The 24,687-nt window shown below is 36.6% G+C and overlaps 1 protein-coding gene and 1 pseudogene across 1 annotated transcript; one reads left to right on the top strand and one right to left on the bottom strand.

Moving 5' to 3' along the window:
* Positions 1-712: 712 nt before the first annotated feature.
* Positions 713-3,992, bottom strand: LOC149841021 (pentatricopeptide repeat-containing protein At3g12770 pseudogene; annotated as a pseudogene).
* An 11,715-nt stretch (positions 3,993-15,707) lies between these two features.
* On the top strand, positions 15,708-16,077 carry LOC149841020 (transcription factor PRE6-like). The gene is made up of 2 exons (XM_090004634.1): positions 15,708-15,827; positions 15,928-16,077. The coding sequence occupies exons 1-2, from the start codon at positions 15,708-15,710 to the stop codon at positions 16,075-16,077; spliced, it is 270 nt and encodes an 89-aa protein (XP_089860760.1).
* Positions 16,078-24,687: the final 8,610 nt, after the last annotated feature.

Raw genomic sequence — 24,687 nt, 5'->3', positions numbered from 1 at the left:
AGGGGGGATGACTCCTTAGTTTTGCTTTGCTTTCTCATTTGTGCATAACATAACATGCATTGATGGTTGATGGCTTGAATGATTGTACATGATTGTGCACTTGATATGATATGCCACATACTTTTCTTTTTTTCTTTATGCATGAACGCGTGAATGACAATGATATGAATGTGAATGTATGGAAGGATGCATGATGGGTGAAATCATGTCATTTGAACACAAGAATATGCAAACAATAAGTGAATAACACTCTCACAATGTGAAAGAAATAATCTTTTCCTACATACTCATACCGGAAAACCACATATACACACATTTTGAAAAGAACATATAATGCTGATCTTATTGCTTTAGCCAAAGTATCCTCAACACGAGAGATGTCATAATTCACATATATATTTTTTCCCTTTTAAAGTTATTCTAAGTTAAAGAGTTGGCTTAGCATTTACCATAGTCTTCCTTATTGCCTCTTATCAAAGATAAAAAGATTACTAGTCATAGGGATTTATAATCACATGCTTGCGGTAGAGGAATATAAAATCCTTTTTGCTTAAAGTCTATATAAACCTTTTATGGCATCTCTCTCTCTCTCTCTGTCTCTGTTATTAGAATTTATTTTGAGCTGTTCGGCTTCACCTTGTTTCATATGAACTGCATTACAGGATGGCTGGTTTCTCAGTGTGTTCTTTTAAATAATTGAGAAAAACACTAGCTATTACATGACACATAGATCTGTTTTATGTTGTACAATTAGTTTATTTTCTTTATCACTGCTCATTGGCACATCTTTTGAATTCTTTAGTCTACAGAGACAACTGGAATCGTTACCAGTAATCCCCACAAGAACAAATTCCATTCCTAAAATGGTGAAATCGGTTGGCATCTCTGACGATGATCTCTCTGCTTGTAATCATAGAAATAAGTTTGGTAGCAGTGTGGCAGTCACCGCATATCCGTAGGTTCTTAAAAACTCTAATGGTAGCACTAGGTGGTAAATAAATGAGACCCAAGGCTATGGCTAATCTCTCACTGTGGTGAAGCAGGTAGTCTTCTGCTTTTGCATCATCCACATCTCGAAGTACGAAATTTGCATCAGGCATGTATCCCATGACCTTCATTCTCAATGTTAGACGCTTCAACATTGAATAAATCTCTTTGCTTTGGGGATGTGTATGATCCCCAGCACGGAAAACATGCATTTTGTTATCTATTTCAGTCCAGCTGACTCCTGGATCCTTGTTTACACCTCTACTTTTCATCAGTGTTCTGACTTCTTTCGCTTCTTTCCACATTCCTGCTGCTGCATAAATATTTGACAATAAAACATAATGTGCAGGGTTTTCAGAATCCATCTCAAATAAGTGCTCTGCTGCAAGTTTTCCCAGAGCCACATTATTATGTACTCTGCAAGCTCCCAATAATGCTCCCCAAGTGAAAACATCTGGTTTAACTGGCATCATCTTAACGATATCATAGGCATGATCCAGGTGACCTGCACGAGCAAGCAGATCAACCATGCAATTATAGTGCTCTATTCTGGGGACAATTTTAAAGTTCTCTAACATGGAGATGAAAATTCTCAAGCCATCCTCAATCAAACCAGTGTGGCCACAGGCTGTTAATACTGAAAGAAAGGTGACATCATTCGGATAGAGACCCTCTTGCCACATTTTGTTAAAGAGGTGAATTACATGCTTGCTGCATCCATGCTTTGCATAGCCAGAAACCATTGCATTCCATGCAACTATGTTTTTCTCAGGCATCTCACTAAACATTCTATAAGCACTCTCAATATCACCACATTTTGCATACATGTTAACAACAGCACTATAAAGCATCACCCCTTGATCACTGTCTGATTTAATAATGCATGCATGCAACTGTTTTCCCTGCCTAAGAGCTGCTATGCTGGCACATGCATCAAGCATTACAACCAGTGTTGAACCATCAAGCCCACTGTTCTCTTCTCTCATTCTTTGGAAGAGCCTAAAGTTCTCATCCTCGGACCCATGCTTGTTGTATCCTGTGATCATTATGTTACATGAGACAATACTCCTCTCTTCCATTTGATCAAACAAATCTCTAGCTTCTTTGATTCTATCATAGCCAACAAATGCAGAAAGCATCACATTCTGAAGGAACACATCCTTTTTTATGATGTTACCATACACTTTGCATGCATAATCCATGTTTCTGCACTTTGAATACATTTCTACGAGAGCGCATCCTAGAACTCCTTGCTCCACAGGCATGTTTCTTAGAATGAAAGCATGAACTTGCTTCCCCTTATCGAGGTCCACGAGGGTGCTGCTAGCAGAGAGCGTGCTAGCAAGAGAAAAACAGTCTGGTTTGATGCCTGCACACTGCATTTGCCTTAGAAGATTTAAGGCTTCCAATGCTTCACCATATTGGTCATATCCAGCGATCAGTGCATTCCATGAGTAGGCATTTCTCTCATCCATTCTATCAAAGACTTTGCAAGCATCATCCAATCTTCCACATTTGGCATAAAAGTCAACCAGTGTGGATTCAAGTATTAGACTTTGTTTGGTAATTGTTCTTAGAATGTGAGCATGGATCTGCTTCCCATGGTGTTCAATTCCTTCATCACCACAGAGGGTTAAAAGTGCAGTATAAGTGTACTGATCTGGTTTCAGATCGCTTAATATCATTTGATGATAAATTTCAAGAGCTTCTTGTGTTTGACCATCGTGGACATATCCTGCAATCATTGAATTCCATGATACTACATTCCTCAGCTCTAACCTATTGAATACTGTCTGAGCTTCTTCAACCCTACCACTCTTTGAGTACATGTCTAACAATGCACTGCCCAATACCATGTCTGATTCTAGCAATCTTCTTAACAAGAAGCAATGTAATGCTCTTCCAATTCTTGTATCAGACAAACTTGAACACACCATGAGAATGCTTCCAAGATTGAACCGGTCTGTCCTGAAACCTGCTTGTTGCATCCTCAAAAACAGTAGGAGCGCTTCATTTGGATACCCAAGATTGGAATAGCTAGAAATCAGTGTATTCCAAGTCACTTGGTCCCTCATGCTCATGATGTCAAACACTAACGTGCTTTCACCAGGATCTCCAAATTTTCCATACATATCAATGAGTGAATTGGCCACAAAAACATCAGTGGCATAGCCACAGATGATGACCTTTGCATGAATTTGCTTACCTCTTTGTGAGGACCTCAAAGCAGCACAGACCTTGAGCAGAGTAGCGCAAGTGAAATGGTCTGTCATTGTGCCAGTTCTTAGCATTTCATGAAATGCTTCCCAAGCATCTTCCCAGAGAGCAGCCTGCGCAAACACGCCAATTGCTGCATTCCATGAAACCACATCTTTCTCATCAATCTTGACAAACACTGACAGTGCATCACTTATGGATCCAATTTTAGCATACCCATCGACCAGAACGCTACCAACAACCACATGGGAGTTCAAACCCGACTTTATCGTCGCACCGTGCATCTGCCTAAACATAAAACAGTCTTCCAGAGAAGCACAAGCCTTCAGAGCGCTCGGAAAACTGAACTCATCTGGTGCAAAATTGCTCTTGAGCATCTGAATAAAAACATCCAGAACTTCCTTGTTTTTGCCCATTTTGGCATAGTTGAGGATCATGGTGTTCCACGAAGCCATGCTTCTTTCAGGAATTTCAACAAACAATTGACCTTCATGGACCATACTGCCATATTTATCACTGCACACCAAGAACTTGGTTTGCTGCACGACGTTGCAATGAAGCTCCTCGTCAGGCACCACATTGGTTTGCAAGAGCTTGCCTCTTGCAGTGACACATAAGAAGGGAAGGTGGGTAGTGGTAGCACGCTTGTATTGTGTGTGGTGGTGGCGCCGTTGCCTGAATTTTGAAGGGATTGGATGAGTGGGCACGTTGTGGTTATTGGGTAATTGAAGTTGGTAGCGAACAGAGTTGGGGGTGATAGTGGCAGAGTAGGGAGTCCATGATGCCATTACTGCTATGGGTACATGGGAGGAAGGAGCGGTTCATTTGGGATGAGGAATGGCGGTGAGATTGATAGCTGAATGGAGGAGAGTCGATAAGGAAGGCTCAGGTTCGTTTGGAGAGAGAGAGAGAGATCCATTCGTTAGATCGGAACCCACGTCAAATAACCGGGTATAAATCGTAGCTTATTTCCATCTTTTATAAAGAAGAAGATGGTGTGTTCCACCTTAGGTTATTTTAGTAATTAGGTTGTATTGTAGTTATGAACCAACCTAACTTACGATGGTTCACGCTTGATTTACGTAGATCTAACCAAATCTCTAAAAAGCAAAACTAGTATTTGGATCATGTGATCATGTCCAGCATGTTTATTTTTTCAGAATTGACTTCAACATGATGTTTTACCTTCACATTACAAACAACAACAACAACTACGCCTTCATCCCAAAACAATTGGGGTCAGCGATATGAACCAAAAAAGAAATTCATTTTGGGTCTTCCACATGAATCCTTTTCCTCCACTCATTTCTATCCAACGCCATGTCCTCGGTGAGGTTCAAAGCATTCATATCCTTTCCTATCATCTTCATCCAAGTCTTCCTAGGCCTACCCCGACCTCTTTTAACTAATATATTTTCCCATTTCTCCAACCTTCTAACTGGAGCATCATTAGGCCTTCGCCGAATATGTCCAAACCACCGTAAACGATTCTCTCGCATCTTATTTTCAATGGGTGCAACACCTACCTTCTTACGTATCTCTTCGTTCCGAATCTTATCTTTTATTGTATTTCCACACATCCATCTAAGCATCCGCATCTCAGCTACACTCATTTTTTGAATATGATGTCTCTTGGCAGCCCAACATTCCGTACCATATAGTAAAGCGGGTCTAATAGTCGTCCTATAAAACTTTCCCTTCAACCGCAATGGCATTCTACGATCGCACAGCACTCCAGTAGCACTTTTCCATTTCATCCACCCAACCTTTATCCTATGATTTACATCTCCATCAATTTCTCCATACTTTTGAATGATGGATCCCAAATATTTGAAATAATCATTCACCGGTATATCTTGCTCACCAAGCTTCACTACACTCCCATCACTACTTCGTTGCTTACTAAACCGACATTCCATATATTCAGTCTTACTCTTACTCAACTTAAAACCTCTAGCTTCCAATGTCTGTCTCCATAATTCTAACTTAGCATTAACCCCAGCTCTAGACTCATCAATCAAAACAATATCATCAGCAAACAACATACACCACGGTACATTTTCTTGAATTGATCTCGTAAGCTCATCCATCACTATTGCAAATAGGAAAGGGCTTAAAGGAGATCCTTGATGTAACCCAACCGTTATCGGGAAATTGGTTGTCACCCCTCCACAAGTGCGGACATTGGTTACTACTCCTTCATACATATCTTTAATTATACTAATGTACTTGAGAGAAACACCTTTCTTCATCATTGTCCACCAGAGAACGTCCCTAGGTACTCTATCGTATGCCTTCTCTAAATCAATAAAAACCATATGCAAATCTTTGTTCCTCTCTCTATATCTTTCAATAAGTTGTCTAAGAAGATGTATAGCTTCCATAGTTGATCTTCCAGGCATAAAACCAAATTGATTCTCCGATATCATGACAACCTTCCTCACCCTAGACTCAATCACCCTCTCCCAAAGTTTCATAGTATGACTCATGAGTTTTATACCACGATAGTTTGTGCAATCTTGTATATCACCCTTATTCTTATATAAAGGCACCAAAGTACTCTTCCTCCACTCATTAGGCATCTTATTTGTTCGCCAAATCAAGTTAAAAAGATTTGTCAACCATTCTAAACCTTTCTCTCCCAAGCATTTCCAAGCCTCGATAGGTATACCATCTGGGCCAACTGCCCTTCTTGATTTCATTTTCTTCAAAGCCTCTGCAATTTCTTTCTTTTGAATCTTGCGCATGAAGTCACGATTTATCTCATGAAAAGGAATGGAGAAGTCTCCAAGATCTTGAGCATGACTATCATTAAATAGCTTATCAAAATAATCTTTCCATCTCTCCTTAATCTCCTCATCTTTGACTAAAACACTTTGCGTTTCATCTTTGATACATCTAACCATACCCAAATCCTTCGATTTCCTATCTCTCATCTTTGCAAGCCTATAAATATCCTTCTCGCCTTCTTTGGTATCCAACTTGTCATAAACCTCCTTATATACCTTAGCCCTCGCGTTTCGAACAACTTTTTTAGCTTCCTTCTTTGCTATCATATACTTCTCCAAATTCTCATTATCACGACTCTTACTTAGATTTCTATAACACTCTCTTTTAACCTTAATAGTTAATTTGACATCCTCGTTCCACCATGATGTATCCTTACCTAGTGGTGCACCGCCTTTAGACTCACCCAATACCTCCTTAGCTACTTTTCTCATACCACCCGCTATCTTATTCCACATTGATTCTGAATCCTCCTCGAGACACCAATCAACTTCCTTAACTACCTGCTCTACAAACATTCCTTGTTTAGCTCCTTTCAGTGCCCACCACTTAATTCTAGGATCTATCCTATGTCTATCCCTTTTGCGGCATTGTCTAATTCTAAGATCTAAAATTAAGACTCTATGTTGTGTAGCTACACTTTCTCCTGGTATAACCTTACAATCGATGCAACAACCTCTATCTCTCTTTCTAAGTAGGAAAAAATCTATCTGACTCGTATTAACCCCACTTTTAAATGTTACTAGGTGAGACTCCCTCTTCCTAAACCAAGTGTTTGCTAAGATCATATCATAGGACAAACAAAAATCTAAAATCCTTTCTCCACTTTCATTTCTTTCTCCTATACCATAGCCTCCATGGATATTCTCAAATCCATCCCTACTAATGCCTACATGTCCATTAAGGTCACCGCCGATGAAAAGCTTTTCTCCATAAGATGTCTCTTGTACTACTCCATCTAAAACTTCCCAAAATTGATGCTTAATGGAATCATCTAAACCTACTTGAGGTGCATAAACACTAATAATATTAATAATATCCGTACCTAATACTAATTTAATAAGTAAAATTCTATCACCCTTCCTACGGACCTCAACTACATTATCTATAAACTGACGACTCATAACAATCCCTACTCCATTCCTATTCCTATTTATTCCTGTATACCAAATCTTATATCCCCAAGGTTCTATCACTTTAGCTTTCTCACCTACCCATTTGGTCTCTTGAAGACATAAAATATCAATCTTTCTCCTACACATAACATCTACTAACTCTACCAACTTACCAGTTAAAGACCCTATGTTCCAAGTGGCTAACCTAATTTTATGGTCTTGGACTAACTTCTTTACCCCCACCCGTCCAACAAAGTGAGGGAACCCTTGCCTATTTGACACCACACCCGGGCGCCGGTGTGACGCGTCGCTTCTGGGCGACGACCTAGCAACCCTTTCACATTTATCACTGCCTCCGGGCCTAGAGAGTACAGCGCGTCGCTCAGTAGGGAACGCCCCAACGAAATTCTCATATTGGTTAATTTTCATAGGATATGACAAAGTTTTTATGCTGGCTGTCACAGGCCTACCGCAACCCTCCTCCTTTATCCGGGCTTGGGACCGGCAGTGTATAACTACACAGGCGGAGTTTTTACCTTCACATTATATCCATGAATTGGAGTCATTGATTATTTTACCATCTCAAAAACTGGATCTTGCGGTGTATTAAACATGATGAGACTTTTCTTTTCTTTTCCTTTTTTTTTACAGTTCAAATGAAAAAAAACCTATCACCGACTGCACATTGGATGGCCTCTGGTAGGCAAACACCCTTAGATCCTCATGGCCACTGGGAAGTACTTCCAGCTTTGACCTTGTGGCAAGGGATGCCACACGCATGGGTTTTAAACTTGTGACTATAAGAAAAAAAGTCTCATCATTGTTCCTATAATGGTGGCTTGTCATTTACTACATACATTTTCTTAATAAAGTTTTGATTTAAAAAGAATGATAATGATATACATCAGGGCTAATTACTTATTTATTATTTAAAAGGAGAATGATAATGATTTGGATCTTACCTAATTACAATTTTTTTTAAAGAATGATAATGAAATGGATCTTGCATAGTTACATATTTTCTTTCTTCTCTAAATACATTTATAACATCATACAATACATCTTTGATCATATTTAGACTAATATTGCTAAAACATTAATAAACATAATTTAAAAATCATAAAACTTTCATAGAATATCTCAAATATAATTTTATCTATACAAAAATTACAAGAGACATAAAAATAACATAAAATCATAGATTATTTATGCAATAACATGTTATTTAATCATGCTATACATGTCTTAATCTACCATATATGATCAAATTAACTTTCTTCATTATAAAACATCAAAACCCTAAAAGATTTTTTGGCAAAACCTTCTTCAAAATGATTTCTTATATTTTTAACCAAGATCTATGCAAGTGACATATTTATAGCATCAAAATTCATGAAAAAATACTCAAAAACATGTTTCTACATTTCTTATTCATATTGAACAATCAAATAAAATATAGATATGTTTATTCACATGATTTTTATTTTTTAGGGTTTCAAAAATAGTCTTTTCCAAATCATTTTCTCAAAATCGATCTTTCCAAACATTGTTTTGGGTTTTCAAAATTCCTTTTCATGTAGATCTAATGATCATAGAAGTTTTAGGCATAGATTACATAAAGATACAAGCCCTGGATAAAAAAGAGGGTATGTTAATACATCCTGAAATTGAATATCATAAAAATAGAGATTTTTTATCGAAAACATGTTTTCTGCAATGACACTGTCGCTTTTTCCTCCACTTGTATCTCATTCTGGATTGGATTAGATCTTCACCAAGGTGGTTGCAAGTCTCTAATATAAGTATGAACTTTTCTAATGGCTTGGAAAAAGAAGAAAATATAAGGAAGAAGAAGGGAGAGATGTACATCCCTATCATGAGGGCCTCTATTTATAAACGAGCTTAGGTAAGAGTCTCATATCTAATATAAGAAATTAATATCTATTAATTTATTTTATTAATAAAATAAGTAAATAAATTATAGGTCTCAACTTATTAAATTTCAGAATTGATTAAGCTAGATAAGAAAGGTGGGGTCGTCTTATCCTGACTTAGGCTCTAGTGACACGGTAATCTTTCGAGAGGCCTACAGACCCAAAGACTCAACAAAATTCAATGTTTAAATAGTTATTTTAATAACTCTCCGAACGTAGATCATCGTAGTGGTCTTAGATTTAATCGTACGCACATGGATCGGCAAAAAAATTTAGTCAATGCCGAGAAACATTGATTTTCAACCTACAATTAAGTTTGAACTTCAGTCGATGATAAAATGCTCAAATCAACACCAATTTAGACATGTAGATAGTCGATTTTGATGCCCTCAAAATGAGGAACATCGATGTCAACTTTGATTTAATAGGTAAGGTACCGATCAACCAAAAATTCTGTCAAAACAATAATAATATTTTTATGAACGTCCCACCCTATGTGTCCAATCTAATAAGATTGGATCCAAATATCCTGAGTTATATCAAACTCAATTCATCTCTAATTAGATCCAAATGTTATGGGTTATATCTAACCTAATTGGGTTAGATTCAAATACCATTAGTTAAATCCACTACCTAATTTAAGGTCCAAATTCAAATTAAATTCCTATATATGATTAAATTCTCATTTCATGCCTAATTAAATTTCATTTCAACTACTGACTCAATTCAATTTATAATTTCAATCTCAAATTAAAAATCAGCTAAATTCTTATTTTTATCAATATAATATATATTTAATGATTTAATAATTACCAAAAAATTACAGGTGTTACACCCACTCTATCTTCACGAGGAATTGTAGCTAAATCCAAGGGGGTTCTAGAGAGGGTGGGATGCCCCCCAAGTGGAACCCAGATCTAATTAAAGATTAATGTTTTATTCTAAAAATAACTCTTAAAAGACCTAAAATTTTAAAAGTCTTTTAGAAAATGAGTCACAATGTCGTTTGAAGATTCATTAATAGAGCCTTATAGGTGGGCCGCCCTCCCTGGTGGGGCCCACCTATAATTAGTTGGAGATAGATTATATCTCTAGAAGGTAGAAGGAAGCCCAATAGGAGGGGATGCCCCCCTATGGTGCTATTTAAGCTACCTCTCCCAATTGCAGTGTATCTCTTCTCTCTTCTTCCTCATATCTCCTTCTTCCTCCTAACCTTAGAGGTAGTCCATACCTTCATTGGAGACCTGCAACTACCTTAGAGAAGATTGAAATCAACTCAGAAGGAGGTTCAAGTGAAGGAAGAAGCAATGGTTTCATTACAGGAAAAGCATTTTCGGTAGGGGATTTGTACTTACATGGTGTTCAATTTTGGGATGCATTAACATACCCTCTTTTTATTCAGAGTTTGGATCTATATGTGATCTATGGCTATTGGATCTACATGAAAAAGATTTTTAAGAAAACCAAAATGGTATTTTGGGTGAATCGATTTTGAGAAAATATTTTTGAATGAAGCTGGTTTCAAAGAAGCAAAATCAATTTTTGTAAAATGGTTTTCTCGTTTGATTTAGATTGTTGTGACTATGTTAATAGATTATATTATGTTAGAAAAGAGAATATTGATGTTATCGTGTCTCCATTAATCTAAAATATCATGATTTAATTTATTCATCATGTGATTAGTGTTAAATATAAATAAAAGATTAGATTCTTGTTGTTTTATGCTTTACCAATAAGATTTATAAATTTTAATAGTGGGTCAACATAAAAAATGACTAAATATTATTCTACATTTATTGTATTCCTTTTATAATATCATATATGGTGATGAATTATGTTTTAATGCCATGTTTAGCCTTTGATTTAAGATTTCATTAAGAGTTATGATAACCCTGGACTATTGTTTTTGTTTATGACCCAATCGATTTTCAAAATAAATTTTTTTCTCATAGAATATAGATCAAAATAAATAAATATATATACTATGATGTTCTACACATCTGAAGCTTGATTTTAGCATATTATTTTGTTTGATTTGGATCCATTTTGGGGGAGTAATGCCCTCTGTAACAAAGCATAGATTTTTTACTCTGGTTATAGAGTTGGTTTCACCAGTTATTTTAAAAGTCCTGAAAACTTTTTCAAAACAAATAAGATAAAATTATAAAAAATCCATGATAGATCCAACATATAGTAAAAGATACTATAAAAAAGATTTTACAAAAAGAGTTTCCAGTAAATACAAAAAAAATCCCCAAGTTGAAAATTTTTATGTAAATTGCAGAAACTGGTATGTCATTTTTCTATAATAGTGTGCAGTTACAAAATTTTTATAATTTCTATATAACTGATTTTTTAGACTCATTTCTTGAGTTGTTTTTTCAACATACTAAGGTATACTCACTAAAACGATAAAAGTCAAATCTATTTTCTGTGATTGTTTATTGATTTTACAAAAATAGGCAAACAAAGGTCTAAATTTACCTCACTTGTTTATTCATATGCCTAAGTCTTATTCAATTGACAATTTATATTAAGCAATATATGAAACATAAATTGTGATATTTGATGTAGGTAATCTGATTATACAACAAACCTAATGACGCATGAAATTGATAATGTTTGAATATACTTGTGTCATGTGTAATGGTATAAAATTTATAATTAATATGCCTACGATTGAATGTATACACAAATTGATACATGATATGCTTGTATAATAGTATGATCTGAAAATGCATAAATTGTATACATAAAATGATATATAAATAAATGTCATGTTTGAATTGTGCATGCATAAATATAAATGATTAGTTTACCCTGACTGTGTAAATCCATAATGGTTGTATTATTTATAAAATTTTATATTAAAGACTAATCAAAGGCATACATATAGTGTCATAAATATCATTGCGTATGAACCAAGAATGTGGTTGCATGTTTGCATTAGCACGTTTAACAAGAGAGTTAATTAAGAAATCAAAGTAAAATTAATTCTCTTGTGGTTTATTGAGAGAGTAATCATGGTACTTAGCAACTCTGTAGGGATATTGTTTTAGCATGAAAGGTTGCTTTGTCTCACATCCAAAGAGTCTGCGACAGGGAGAACTATCATGACTTATCTACGGTCTGATAGGTAAGACTCATGAGGAAAAACTGATATATCAGGTTGCAAGAGGTTGGAAACTCTCTCTAATTTATATTTTTCACTCTAAAAAAAAAAAAACAGTTGAGGCGTAACATAGGTTAATAAGATACAATGGCTTGAATATACAAACCTTAGTCGTACATCTAAACTGAGAGAGTTTGTGTTGTACCCATAGACATGTGATATTGGCAGGTAAAAATAAGAATGTGAAATGCATGTAAATAAAACATTGCATGCATCATATAAGTAAAAAAATGATAATTGAAGATAAAAACTTACTCATGCATGAATGACTCACATCACTAAAATGATAAGTTTATGCATCTTATATATGTTCATTCATTTCTGTAAATGTTCATGCATGTGCATAATTTATTGTATTGTTACAAATCTTACCATGAATGAATGTGCATTAAGTTAACTTGCTATTTTGTTATTTAACATGATTTTATGTTTATTGTCTGCTAAGATATGTGTTTTTTGGTTGATGTATGAGGATGTGTTTAAATGTATTATGTTATCGTGCATTTTTGCAAATATGTTATTGCCTACTCAGACTCGGGTTGTCTGACCCCTTTACTTGAATAAATTTTAGGTTATGAAGAGGTTGAGTGATCATTCACCTATTTAACTATTCTCAAACTTTGCTTGCTACTTGTCGATGTGATGGTTTGGTTCCTTTGGTGGAGAAGTTTTGGTTGGCTTGGACATTGTGTTTGAGGATGGTTTCGAATCTGGACTATTATGAATGATTTAAACTTTTATTCAATTTAATTCAATTTACAATGATGTACTCTAATTTCTGCAATTTAGTTAGTGTATGGTTTGGTACGACAACTATGACAATCTCAATTTGTAGGTTTTCGCTGAATTTTAAAAAAAAAATCACAAGAAAATCAAGTTATGAATCGGGGTCGTTACATCTACTCTCTCCCAAACCCAATAAACCCCAACAACCCCCCCCCCCCCCCCCCCCAAAAAAAAAAAAAAACACCTTTGAAAAGATGCTGAAAGATCGATACTTGAGCAGCGACAACACCACTGATATGTGCCATATCTCAGAGCAAGAGCACGCCGACCTTGTCTGCGATCACCCTACCTCACGTAGTCCAAATCCTACGGCTAGTTTTTGGAGATGGGGGGAGAGGGAGAGGGGAAGATGGGGGTGCAGGTGGGAGAGGGAGAGGGAGGGAGAGGTTAGGGCATGGACAAAGATTGTTTTTTTTAACTTATATACCCTGAGCGCGAATAAGATCCAACGGCCAACATATGTGACATCGATTTTGGTAGGTCACTTCTCACTCACTTCTCCCTTACCTCCTATGTTTTTATATTAGAAAATATTCTATATATATTAACAAGCTTGCATGTTGGTTTTATATTGTTCTATATTTGTGTTCATTTGATTTTTTATTTGCTTCAGCCTCCGCTTCATATTGCTTTCTATATGTTTCTTTTTCACTTTTTCATGTACTTGCATGCTTTTCAACACTCGCTTCCCTGTTTTTGTTCATCGCTTCTCCTATACATTTCGTTTCCTGGTAACTATAGTACGATTTATACCAAATGAGGATCCAACTTCCCAGACTCAGACCCAAGTTCAAAGGTCAGAGTCCCTCCAAGACCCTTGTGAAAATGTATCCTTTAAGTTTCAAAGATTTTGGTTTGGGGCTCTAATCAACTGAAGCCCTATATAGGCGAGAATGGATCTGGAGATCAGACAAACTCACTGATCATGGGTGATTTGGCATCTTCACTGCCTATTGTTTCCATTGCCTGCTTCGACTGCGCAGACTGTGTCCACCTAAAAGTCGTGCATGACATCATCAACAGTGGCTCACATTTGGTGGCCGTTGATCACCACGATGGATGATGATGATTACCCATGATCGATGATTTGGCAGATCGCCTGATCTTTTCTGCATAGGGGTCGCCTTTGGTCACAATGAAGATTGAACCCTCAGAACCAATTCCACAGTATCATATGCATAGGCTGCATTTTGAGTCAAACAAAGTGAACATGGAACATGCACTTTTTCTCATATTCAATATTTTCATGCATATTGCAACTACCAAGCAAGAACAAATAGACATTTGATAATTTCGGTTTCATAACTTTGATGTCTACTATTATTGAGGGAAGTGGCCATAGATATGCCAAATGTTATCTTGTCAAGAGGGAACAAGAAAGGATGTTGTGCTAGAAATACTTATACAAGATGCCCTTCAAGGAAGGTGAAGGAAACATTTCGATTAGGAATCCACCTTTTGTTTGTTGTTCTAAAATGTCCCATTCTTTATGAAAGGACATATCGGAACGGAATTTTCACTGAAACTCTGAAAGAGAAACATGAAGTTAATTTCATGGTTAGGACTCAATATCATTTTTAACCTTTGTTGAAATCATGTGTTTTGCTGAGTTTACTATGCAATAAAACGTTAACTTTATTATATATGCACAATTCACAGGCTAACAAATAATGCCTCTATCGACAGTTTCAGTGAAAAAGCTGGGTATATTGTAATATCTTTTCAAACAGAATGAAGCTCTTTCTGAAATATCAGGCAAAAGGTACGATTCTAAATGAAAATTTCTCAAAAAACAGAAAGATTTATGTGATAAAAATAGGAAGTAGTGGCCGCAAAGGCTCTGCTCTTTTGGTAGGAGTGACTTGTGAACATCACCAAATCGATGGAATATCACAAATTCAAAACCATGGGTTGCGTTCCTTCCAGCAAGGCTGAAGCTGGGTGTGCTCTCTGGTGGGTAATGGGACGACATCAAGGGTTTTACCAACTGGAGCTAGCCAGTCGGGTTTTTTCTCCCTTGGATTAAAAAAAAAAAACAGTAAGCTTCTACCGACCTTGTTTAAGCCAAAACGTGACCTTGACAAGAGACAACACCAAAAAGATGACATGATGGAATTTAATGCTTATATGGCCAAACAAGTCAAGTGAAAATACGACGAAAATAGGAAATATATGATGAGACACATTGGAGACAAAAAGTCACGAGGAGGCAGCAAAACAACTTGTGAATGGCATTGGTGGCATGGAGAGACCGAGGATGAACCCTAGGGTTAGGGCACACCGTAGAAGTTGGGGAGGGAGAGATGGGTGCACTAGGAGGAGGACAAGCGTGTCGTTTGATGTATTGACCAAGGGGAGACTGTCTACTGACCAACCCTCGTGTGTTCGAAGTGGTGGTGGGGATGGTGGTGATCACTCTTTGTCTTTATTTGAAGGTGGCCTGCGTGTTATGTCTGACACGTCTCCATATCCAACAAACCATCTATCTTTCTCTTTCTCTGTCTTGGAGGCACAGAGAGAGGACAGTCTCTCTAGAAGTTGATTCTCTTTCCACCATCCTTATTTAATGGCAACCCCAGCCCTTTGCTTCTTCCCATGCACATCGTCTTCCTTGTGTCTCTATCTCTTCCTCGACTTTGCTTACCTTCGAAACTCAAGAAACACATAACCTTTACCCCTTGTCTCCCCCCCTCTCTCTCTCGAGTAAATATGTCCAGCAGGCGATCACGACAATCTACCTCATCGAGGATAACTGATGAGCAGATCAACGATCTCATAAGCAAGTTGCAGACACTGTTACCCGAGATTCGGAACAGGAGTTCAGACAAGGTTGGTTGGCTGCGTTTTTTTCAGGAAATTATGCAAACAGCTGGGGTGCATGGTTGAATGGGTTCTTTCTGACAAAGAGATTCTTGATGATGCGTCGCAGGTGTCAGCGTCGAAGGTGCTACAGGAGACGTGCAACTACATCAGGAGCCTGCACAGAGAAGTTGACGACCTCAGCGAGAGGCTCTCCGAGTTGTTGGCATCCACTGGCAGTGCCCAAGCTGCTGTCATTAGGAGCCTACTTATGCAATAGACGTGCTCTCTCTCTCTCTCTCTCTCTCTCTCTCTTTTGTTGCATCTTCTACTTCGCTTCATGTTGACAATAGACTGACAATGGGTTCACATGAGTGCAATTTCGTTCCGGATTGTCCCGTACTTTTGCTATGTGAATGACGATGTTTTTGTTAAAATAAAATCAGGTGAAGTATTAGTTGAAAGCTTTCCGTTATTGCTCCAAATTGTTGGCAACTCTCTCTCATTTTCCGTTGTACGGTAGACTGTCGGTGGGTTGGCATGAGTTCAGTAAATCTGGTTCAAAATTGTCCGGCACTTGGCTGTACTTATGTCGTTGTTAAACAGTATTGTGAACACATGAGCAATGATGGAAAATTTTGTCGTTGTCGGGTCTCGCTCTCTAATAAAGTTACATAGCATTTCTCGTGACTTGGCTATGCTCATCTTTCTGCCTCAAGAATATGTCATGAATGCCGATGCCATTGATAAGGAAGAAAAATGAAAAGGAAAAGGAAAATAAGGAGTCATGTCTATTGTGCCTTGTAGCATCCATTTAATTGTCCGTGATCAAAGATCAAGAATTTTCCATAGTCCTCAATTTGCATATGCTAGTGGAAAACTCAGGAAATTTTGGAATTGGATAATAGCTTTGATTTCCACCAGACCTTTTGCATTTTCGAGATTTAAGTTTGTGTCCAAGCCATCATATATGACCCGAGCAGGTTATATGCCCCCCCCCAAGACAGTCGTTAGCTACATCTCATGCTCGGGGGTCTGAATGAGTGCCACATATATAAGCACGTGGGGCTCGTATCCCCGTGTGTGTCGGCATCACTTAGCATCAGAATCTGTGTGGTTGCAAAGACTTAATTACCCTTTCCTATTATGCTCGCCATGAAACGATAGTACAAAAAAAAGACAAAAATGCCCTCTATCTAGAAAAGTGAAATGTCGGTTCAAGAAAAGGATCAAATTATCATCGATCTAGAAAAAGGAGGATGGTCTTAACTCTTAAAATAGTTCAAACATTTCGTTTTCACCCGAAACAATAAACTTTTGCAACTTCTGTTGTAACAGGAGCTCCCTTTGACACCACACCCTTTGTTGTCGTCTGCTGCCATCAGACCCTCCTTTGTCGCCGTCTGCTTTCATCGGAGCAACCTTTACCATCGTCTGTTGCCGCCATAGTAATCTTTGCCTTCATCTGCTGCCGTTACAGCACCCTTTGACGTCGTCTGCTGCCGCCAGAGCATCCTTTGTCATCGTCTGCGCAGTGGCAGCATCGTTTCTACCATCGACTGCGTCTCTCTTCTGGGTGTTTCTCCTCCACTGTCGGATTACCAAAACTTCTATCATTTCGGTAAGTTTTGTGTAAGGTTTTGTTATGCAAACAAATCGATTTATAAATCTGAATGCTAAATTTTACAATTAGGTAGTCGTCTTCATGCTAAATAACACATATTTTCATACTGAAACAAATCGATTTGTACCTATCTACCTTCTGGGTGTCAAAAAACAGTTAGCACGATTTGTTCTTATAAAGGGCAAACATTTCAACGATATATACTTATGAAGGCTAATTTTCTACAATGATTTATACGTTTGAAGCATAAACGATTTATATGTTTAAGCAACAACGATTTAATGAAACTACCATGATTTATACTTAATTTTGATAAATCGTACAACAATGTATACATATGAAGCCAAACGTTACAACGATATGTATGAAGGTTGTGATTTATACAATGATTTATAAGTTTGAAGTAGCAACTATTTATACATTTAAAGCACTAGCGATATGTATTTATGAAGTTACCTCAATTTGTATTTAAGTTTGCTAAATCTTACAACGATGTTTACTTATGAAGCCAAATATTGCGACGATTTGTAATGTTGGTGATTGTTTAATGAATGAGATAATTTATATTATTATTATATATTTGGGGAGGTGGTTGTAACGCATAATGATGCAGTTAAATTTATGTGTTGTGCAGGTTAGCAATATCTACAACTCATCAGACCAGAAATAACCCTTAATTCTATGAGATAAATATTGGAGAAGTTATCCGCCATTCCTATCTATATAAGCGTTATGAAAGATACCAAAATATAATGAAGATTGAGAATGATAAAGACAGGGAAAAAGCATTGAAATTGTATTATGAGGAGGATTATCCATCAGATATTGAGTCTGAAGACCAAAGGAAGAATGAGGAAGAACTAAAGATGAAGAAGAAGAAGGATGACGAAGAGAAGGAAAAGCAAAGGAAGAAGGAGGAGAAGAATGAAAAGCAAAGGCAAAGGAAGAAGGCGGAGGAGAGAGAAAAGCAAAGGAAGAAAGAGGAGGAGGAAAATGAAAGACAAAAAAAGAATAAGGAGGAGGAGAGGGAAAGGCAAAAAAAGAATGAGGAAGAGGAGTGGGAAAGGCAAAAAAAGAATGAGGAAGAGGAGAGGGAAAAGCAATTGAAGAAAGAGGAGGAAAAGAAGGAAAGACAACTGATGAAGCAGGAATATTTTGAAAAGCAAACCTGTACGAAAGTCAATAATTTACTTTTTTCTGCATGAACCATAGGCGGGATTCGTCAAAGACGCTTTTGGTGTCGACATTGGCGTGGATCTTTTGTTCAACAGAAGATGCTCCTTTACAAAATAATGGTGTCGATTGTAGTGTATTTGTAATAAAGTATATTAAAACAATATACAATGGATGAGAACCTGATTTCGACGTTGTATGCTGATTTCGAGCAATATTGCCCTCTATTATTGGCGACTCAATGTATAAATTGGTGTTATATTACATTTTTGTTGTAGGTTGATATGTCTGGATTCTGCACAAAAATATGTGGAAAATTGATGAAGTATCTAATTGTGGAAGAAGAAAAAACTCAACTGGCAAGAATACCTAAATGGAAACGAACGACGGGACTCCCCACACAGGAGTAATTTGATGTGCATCGACTTCCAGTAGATTTTATAGACTGTATAACTAAATTTTGTATAAGCAATTCTTGTAGGCTATGTATACAAATTATGTAAATATCACTAGGTTCAAATAAATAAAATTTCAATTTCACTAAATACGACAAATAAGTTGGACTGTTATATAGTAAAAGCAAATCATTGTTATGTTCGGCCTTTGTAATTGAAAATCGTAAAAGCGATTAGCGTTGTGTAAAGTAAAAACAAGTTGTTTTCTTTAACATGACTTTCTATAAGTGTATAAACTTATTTTAATCAGTGTAGCACACAAATGTCACTTAACAAATAGTTGTAATGATCGGCCTTTATAAATTAATATCGAACAAGCGTTTATATAAGGCTTAAACAATTTGCACAAACATTCATAAATGGCGATCACAATTTGCAATAAGGTCTGTCTTTAAGACAATGAGCTTTGTCTAAGTGAACCATAAGTACCATCATGATTTACACAATGATGTATGAAGTCTATGTGCTATTGCGATTTGCTTTTACGGGCAGTGTCTATGTCAACGCACTTTCCTAATCGCTTTTACAGGCGATTGGGGTTCAAGGTTTAAGGATTTTGGGTTTTACTTTAACGATACAAAACGAGTTAAATTCTTAAATACAAATTGATTTCGTTCGCAAATATAAACAAAGAATATCGTTCACGCCGTAACTTCGTAACTACAAATCCGCATGATTTACATGATTTACAATCACATTCATATAGAAAAAATATTAGTATTTAGTTACAATATCAATGGGAGGACAATTTCATCGAACACATATCTATCTTTTAGAGACTCAAATTTTTATAGAATAGATCACCAAAACATCGGTATCGTTCATCGTCGCATCCTTTGCTGTTGAAGATACATCCTCTGCAAGCAAACGAGCTCGAGGAAAATGGCAGCCCACTGTACCATTTTTCTCAGACTGAGGCCGATTCTTAGAGACTCTATCATTGGTGCACTCTTAACAATAAGCTTCAAAGGTCAGGAACTGTTCCCTTGAAGGAGCCGAGGGGCTACATGATAGATTGCTCACCCTACGTGTTTGTCATGAAGTATATCGAAGATTAGGCAGATATTTTTCTAACTGTAAAGTATGGTATGCGAACAATGTAGGGTCTGACAGTAGAAATATATCAAATAGATGGACATCTGCATCACCCCCCTATCTATCAAACACAGGTAGAAGGAACAAAGAAGAAAGAAAAATACAAGGAAGAAGAAGAAGAAGAAGAAAGGCGGAGGAGAAAAAAGATGAAGAAGAAGGAGTTGCGTTGTCGCAGAAAAGAAAGAGGAAGAGAGGTTAAATAGATTAGGGTTTTAGACTTGGACAACAGGTCGGGTTGGGTAGGATTTTATATATAGATCTTTATTAGGGTTTTACATTTTACAAGGTTTTAGGCACGTGTACAAGCATCGACACGATGTGTAGTCTTGGTAAAGTACAAATCCAATTAGCAGTTGCAAAACGTTATGAGTAAATCGCTATATTACATATCAATATCGTTCACATAGATAAACAAAGACATGTCTTTGTTTAGTGTTTAGTGCTTACTGTTTAGTGTTTAGGGTTTAGGGTTTAGGGTTTAGGGTTTAAGAAGCTACCGAGACAATGATATATCTTTGTTTGTCTTTGTTAATGATAGTGATATTTAATACCGTGATTAACGAGCTTTGTGTTTTAGGTTTATGGATTTTTGGTGAAGGAAATTGGATTTAGGGTTTAAGGTCACAATCTTTGTCTATGTGAACGATATAGTCTATCACAATTTATAATTTCATGCTGATTTAAGTCATAGTTGAAAATCAATTTCACTGCTATGATTTGTCTAATCGCAATTTGTGTTGACGAGCTTTGTCTAGTTAACGATTTTCCTATCGCGATATACACAATCACATATAAAAGACACAAAAGATGATAACAAACAAATCCAAATGAGACTTGTTATCGTGATTTGACTGATTCGTCCTATCGATTTGATTAGTTTTATATAAGAAAGATGAAATGACAATTATTAACTTTATTACTGCGCAATGCAATTTATTGGCTCTCATTTTTTGGTAACTAGCGTCATTTGTTTGAATACTGGCGGTTTATGAAATAACATTTCCTTCATATATGAATGACATGTTGCACAAATACTGAATAGTGTGATTAGCTTTTGCTCTATGAATGGGTAACAGACAAACTGATGGTTCCTTTATAAACCTCATGTTCGTGAATCGAACATATAACCTGCTTCATCGCAAATGGGTATCGATATCGATGAAGGAGATGAGGAAGGAGACGGCGACAGCTACACGACTAGTGATGGCGATTCAGGCGTATATTCTCCAAAATTCATCTCTTTTATGTCGTTTATGTGATTTGTGTTGTGTACTGTATAATGGAATTTCAATATCGTTTATTGAATATTCTGCTAATTTCAATATTGTTTATTGCAAAAATATTAATAAACGGTGAAATCGATTTGCACAAGCAATGACAGTGCACCTTTACCATGATTTCTGCTCATGAACAGAGTGATTGCCATCCAGTTGTGACCGACATAGACGTCAATTCGTAAATCGTTATACCATCATGATTTACAAAATGACGTATGTCTTTTAGACAACGAGCTTTGTCTAAGTGAATGATACATACCATCATGATTTACACAATGACTTATGAAGGCTACATGGTATAGCAATTTGCTATTACGGGCAATGTCTATGTCATCGATTTTTCCTAATCGCTTTTACGAGCGATTGAGAAAATGAGTTACATTCTCGAATACAAACGATTTCCATCGGAAATAAAAACAAAGATATATTGTTGTCGTTGTAACTTCGTAACTACAAATCCATATGATTTACAAGATTTACAACCACATTCGTATATAAAAAATATTAGTAGTTGGTTACAATGTCTATGAGCAACTAAGGATACATCCTCTCCAAGTAAACGAGCTCAGTAGTAGTGGCATCCCACTGTACCTTATTTCTCAGTAAATGAGCTTTGCTATTTTGTTAAACTCTTAACAAATTTGACAATGTGGAAATTGGGTCATGCAAAGAGGTATGACAACTAACTTGATGGTAATACTTAAAAATAGTCTACACGCGATTCCTATGTTTCATAGCTCGCTTTCGAATTGATCTGAGTCTGTCATGAAACATAAAATATAAGACACTGCAATAAGTTTCACAAGAAATGCAAACATCCTTCCAACGTTGATTACATACCAAAAGACTTGTAAAACTGAAGCTATCGTTCTGAAAAATCTGGTCAGGAGGATCGAAGGTTACAACGTTGGAAATGACGTCCGTACGGTATTGTTGTATGTTGGAAAATTACACAAGTTAGATATTGATAAACTTCACATAATGCAATTTACATGGGAAGCAATATAATGTCTTACATACCTGTTCATACGAAGGGCTTTGTTGCTTTTGAATAGAGGTTGGTTGTTTATTAGACATTTTCTTGCCGACCAATTCTACTGCACCCTTTGCCCTTTGACGACTGCAATCAGAGGTAGGTTTTCTTTTTATACCCTTCGCTTGGTGAATATTTTCATCATAATCAACAACGTTCACTCCTGACTTGTTGAAGATGATGTTTACGCTTCGATGCAACTTCTCAGGAGTGTCAAAGAAAGCATGATTTTTACCTACGTTGTTCGGTCCCATTATCTTGGATTAGTATTCATGAGCTGCAACAGACTGATGGTGAATTAACTGCATGTTTTCAAGTAACTCCCATGACGCTTTTCTCATGCATACATAGGCTTCTTCACTTTTTGATACTAAATCTGCAACATGCACAAATGACCTACACAATTGTTGGTAACGGGAGGTTATGTGACACTTCTCATCAACACCAGATTGACTGGCATTATCCATATCCAGCAGTTCAATCTTTGCTTGTCTCCTCCATCTTCGCATTAAATATGACTCAGATATTTCTTGTATCTTCTCTTGATTAAGTGTCTTTAATGCATGACGACATAAAATACCTTTGAATTCATACATTTTGCACATACATTCAACTTTTTCGTTGACAACATTATACATGACATGTGCTTCTTGCCTTTTCTGATGCTCTTCATCCTCCCATAAAATATGGTATTTATGCATATTCTCGATTTGAACGAGTCCTTCTATATTGAAATTCATGACATGTATAACTTCTTTCTTAATTCATTCAAATACAGTTAGTATATACAGATCTACAGGTCGCATCAATATTTTCATGCCCAATGTTATAGGGCATGTATTGAAGCATTTCACATATTGTTCAAGCTTATTTTGTCTTAGACCATCTACAAATAATTCATATTGTTTCATGAAGTGAAACATTGTTAAACATGAATACAGGGTTTTCTTCAGTGTGGCATGCATAAATTCAACTCTTTGTGTGCTTATCATACCTGCACAAAAGTATTATCTTCCATATGCCAATGCCCACTTCTCTTTTTCTGTATATAAGTTTTGTAACCATATACAGTCTTCAAGGTCTTACATAAAGGTGACCTCGTCTATGCTCTTAAGTACACACCTTGTAAACTTTTTGTCAAACCCCATATTCTGATTAAATATGTGTCATATGTTCTTTAGTACATTTTGAAAGATATGCCATAAACATAGGCGATGATGTGCATCTGGCCACACATGAAACATTGCAGTTGCAATTGCGTAATCATCATCTGTAAGTACAACTTCTGGTTGCTTCACATTCATTGCCTGCGTAAATACTCTGAACAACCACTCAAAGCTTTCCTTGGTCTGGTCATACAAAAAAGCGTCGCCTAATATACAACTTTGTGAGTGATGGTTCACTCTGACAAACTACGCAAATGGCCACTGTTCAATATTAATCTTCACTATCGTATAAAAAACAAGTACATCATTGAAGCATTCATAATCTACTCTTGACTTTAAATCTGCCCAAAACATATTCACAGCATATCCATCTTTATCCAGTTGCATTGCACTAAAGAAACCAGGGTCAATGCTTGATTTCTTCTGTAAGTAATCAACTAAAGAATATATTTCTCCATTCTTCAAGTTATATGTCATCTTACTTCTCAAGTGGTTTCTTAGATCCATAGGTGTGAATGACACATTCTCGTGACCACCATTTATGTGTGCAAACAAATTGTATGTCTTCCTTGGTGCAATGCCCGCACTATCATCTATTTCAGCCATTGCAGCATGCGCTATAGTTACTTTACGATGTGACCTTAACATATGAGTCATAAATAAAGCAAATAAATCATGATTATGATCACTGATTAAAGTATGAACTACATATTTTCCATTCGAAAATCTTCTCAACACCATTCTCGTTGGACATCCACATCTTGATTCTGGCATGATCATTGTTGGATTTCTAATTGATTTCTTCTAACCTTCTTTAGAATAAACGTATGTCTTTCTCACCAGGACACCTTGTGCAGTTTTTGACCAAGAAAACCTTCTAACACTAAAGCCAAATTTTAAGGCATAATCATTGTAACATTTATATGCAGCATCCTCAATATTAAACTGCATTCCTTCTACGAGAACAGAGTCAGGTGTACTATCATATACATTCCCAGTGCCTGCACCTTTGTCAAGTGTATTATCAAGATCGTCTACCTCATTATCGAATTGCATTTCTTCTCTTG

The sequence above is a fragment of the Nuphar pumila genome, chromosome 4, assembly GCF_984573655.1.
Source record: "Nuphar pumila chromosome 4, dmNupPumi1.hap1.1, whole genome shotgun sequence".
NCBI classification, from domain to species: domain Eukaryota; kingdom Viridiplantae; phylum Streptophyta; class Magnoliopsida; order Nymphaeales; family Nymphaeaceae; genus Nuphar; species Nuphar pumila.
The sequence above is the reverse complement of the archived record's forward strand: the minus strand, read 5'-3'. Positions and strand labels throughout refer to the sequence as shown.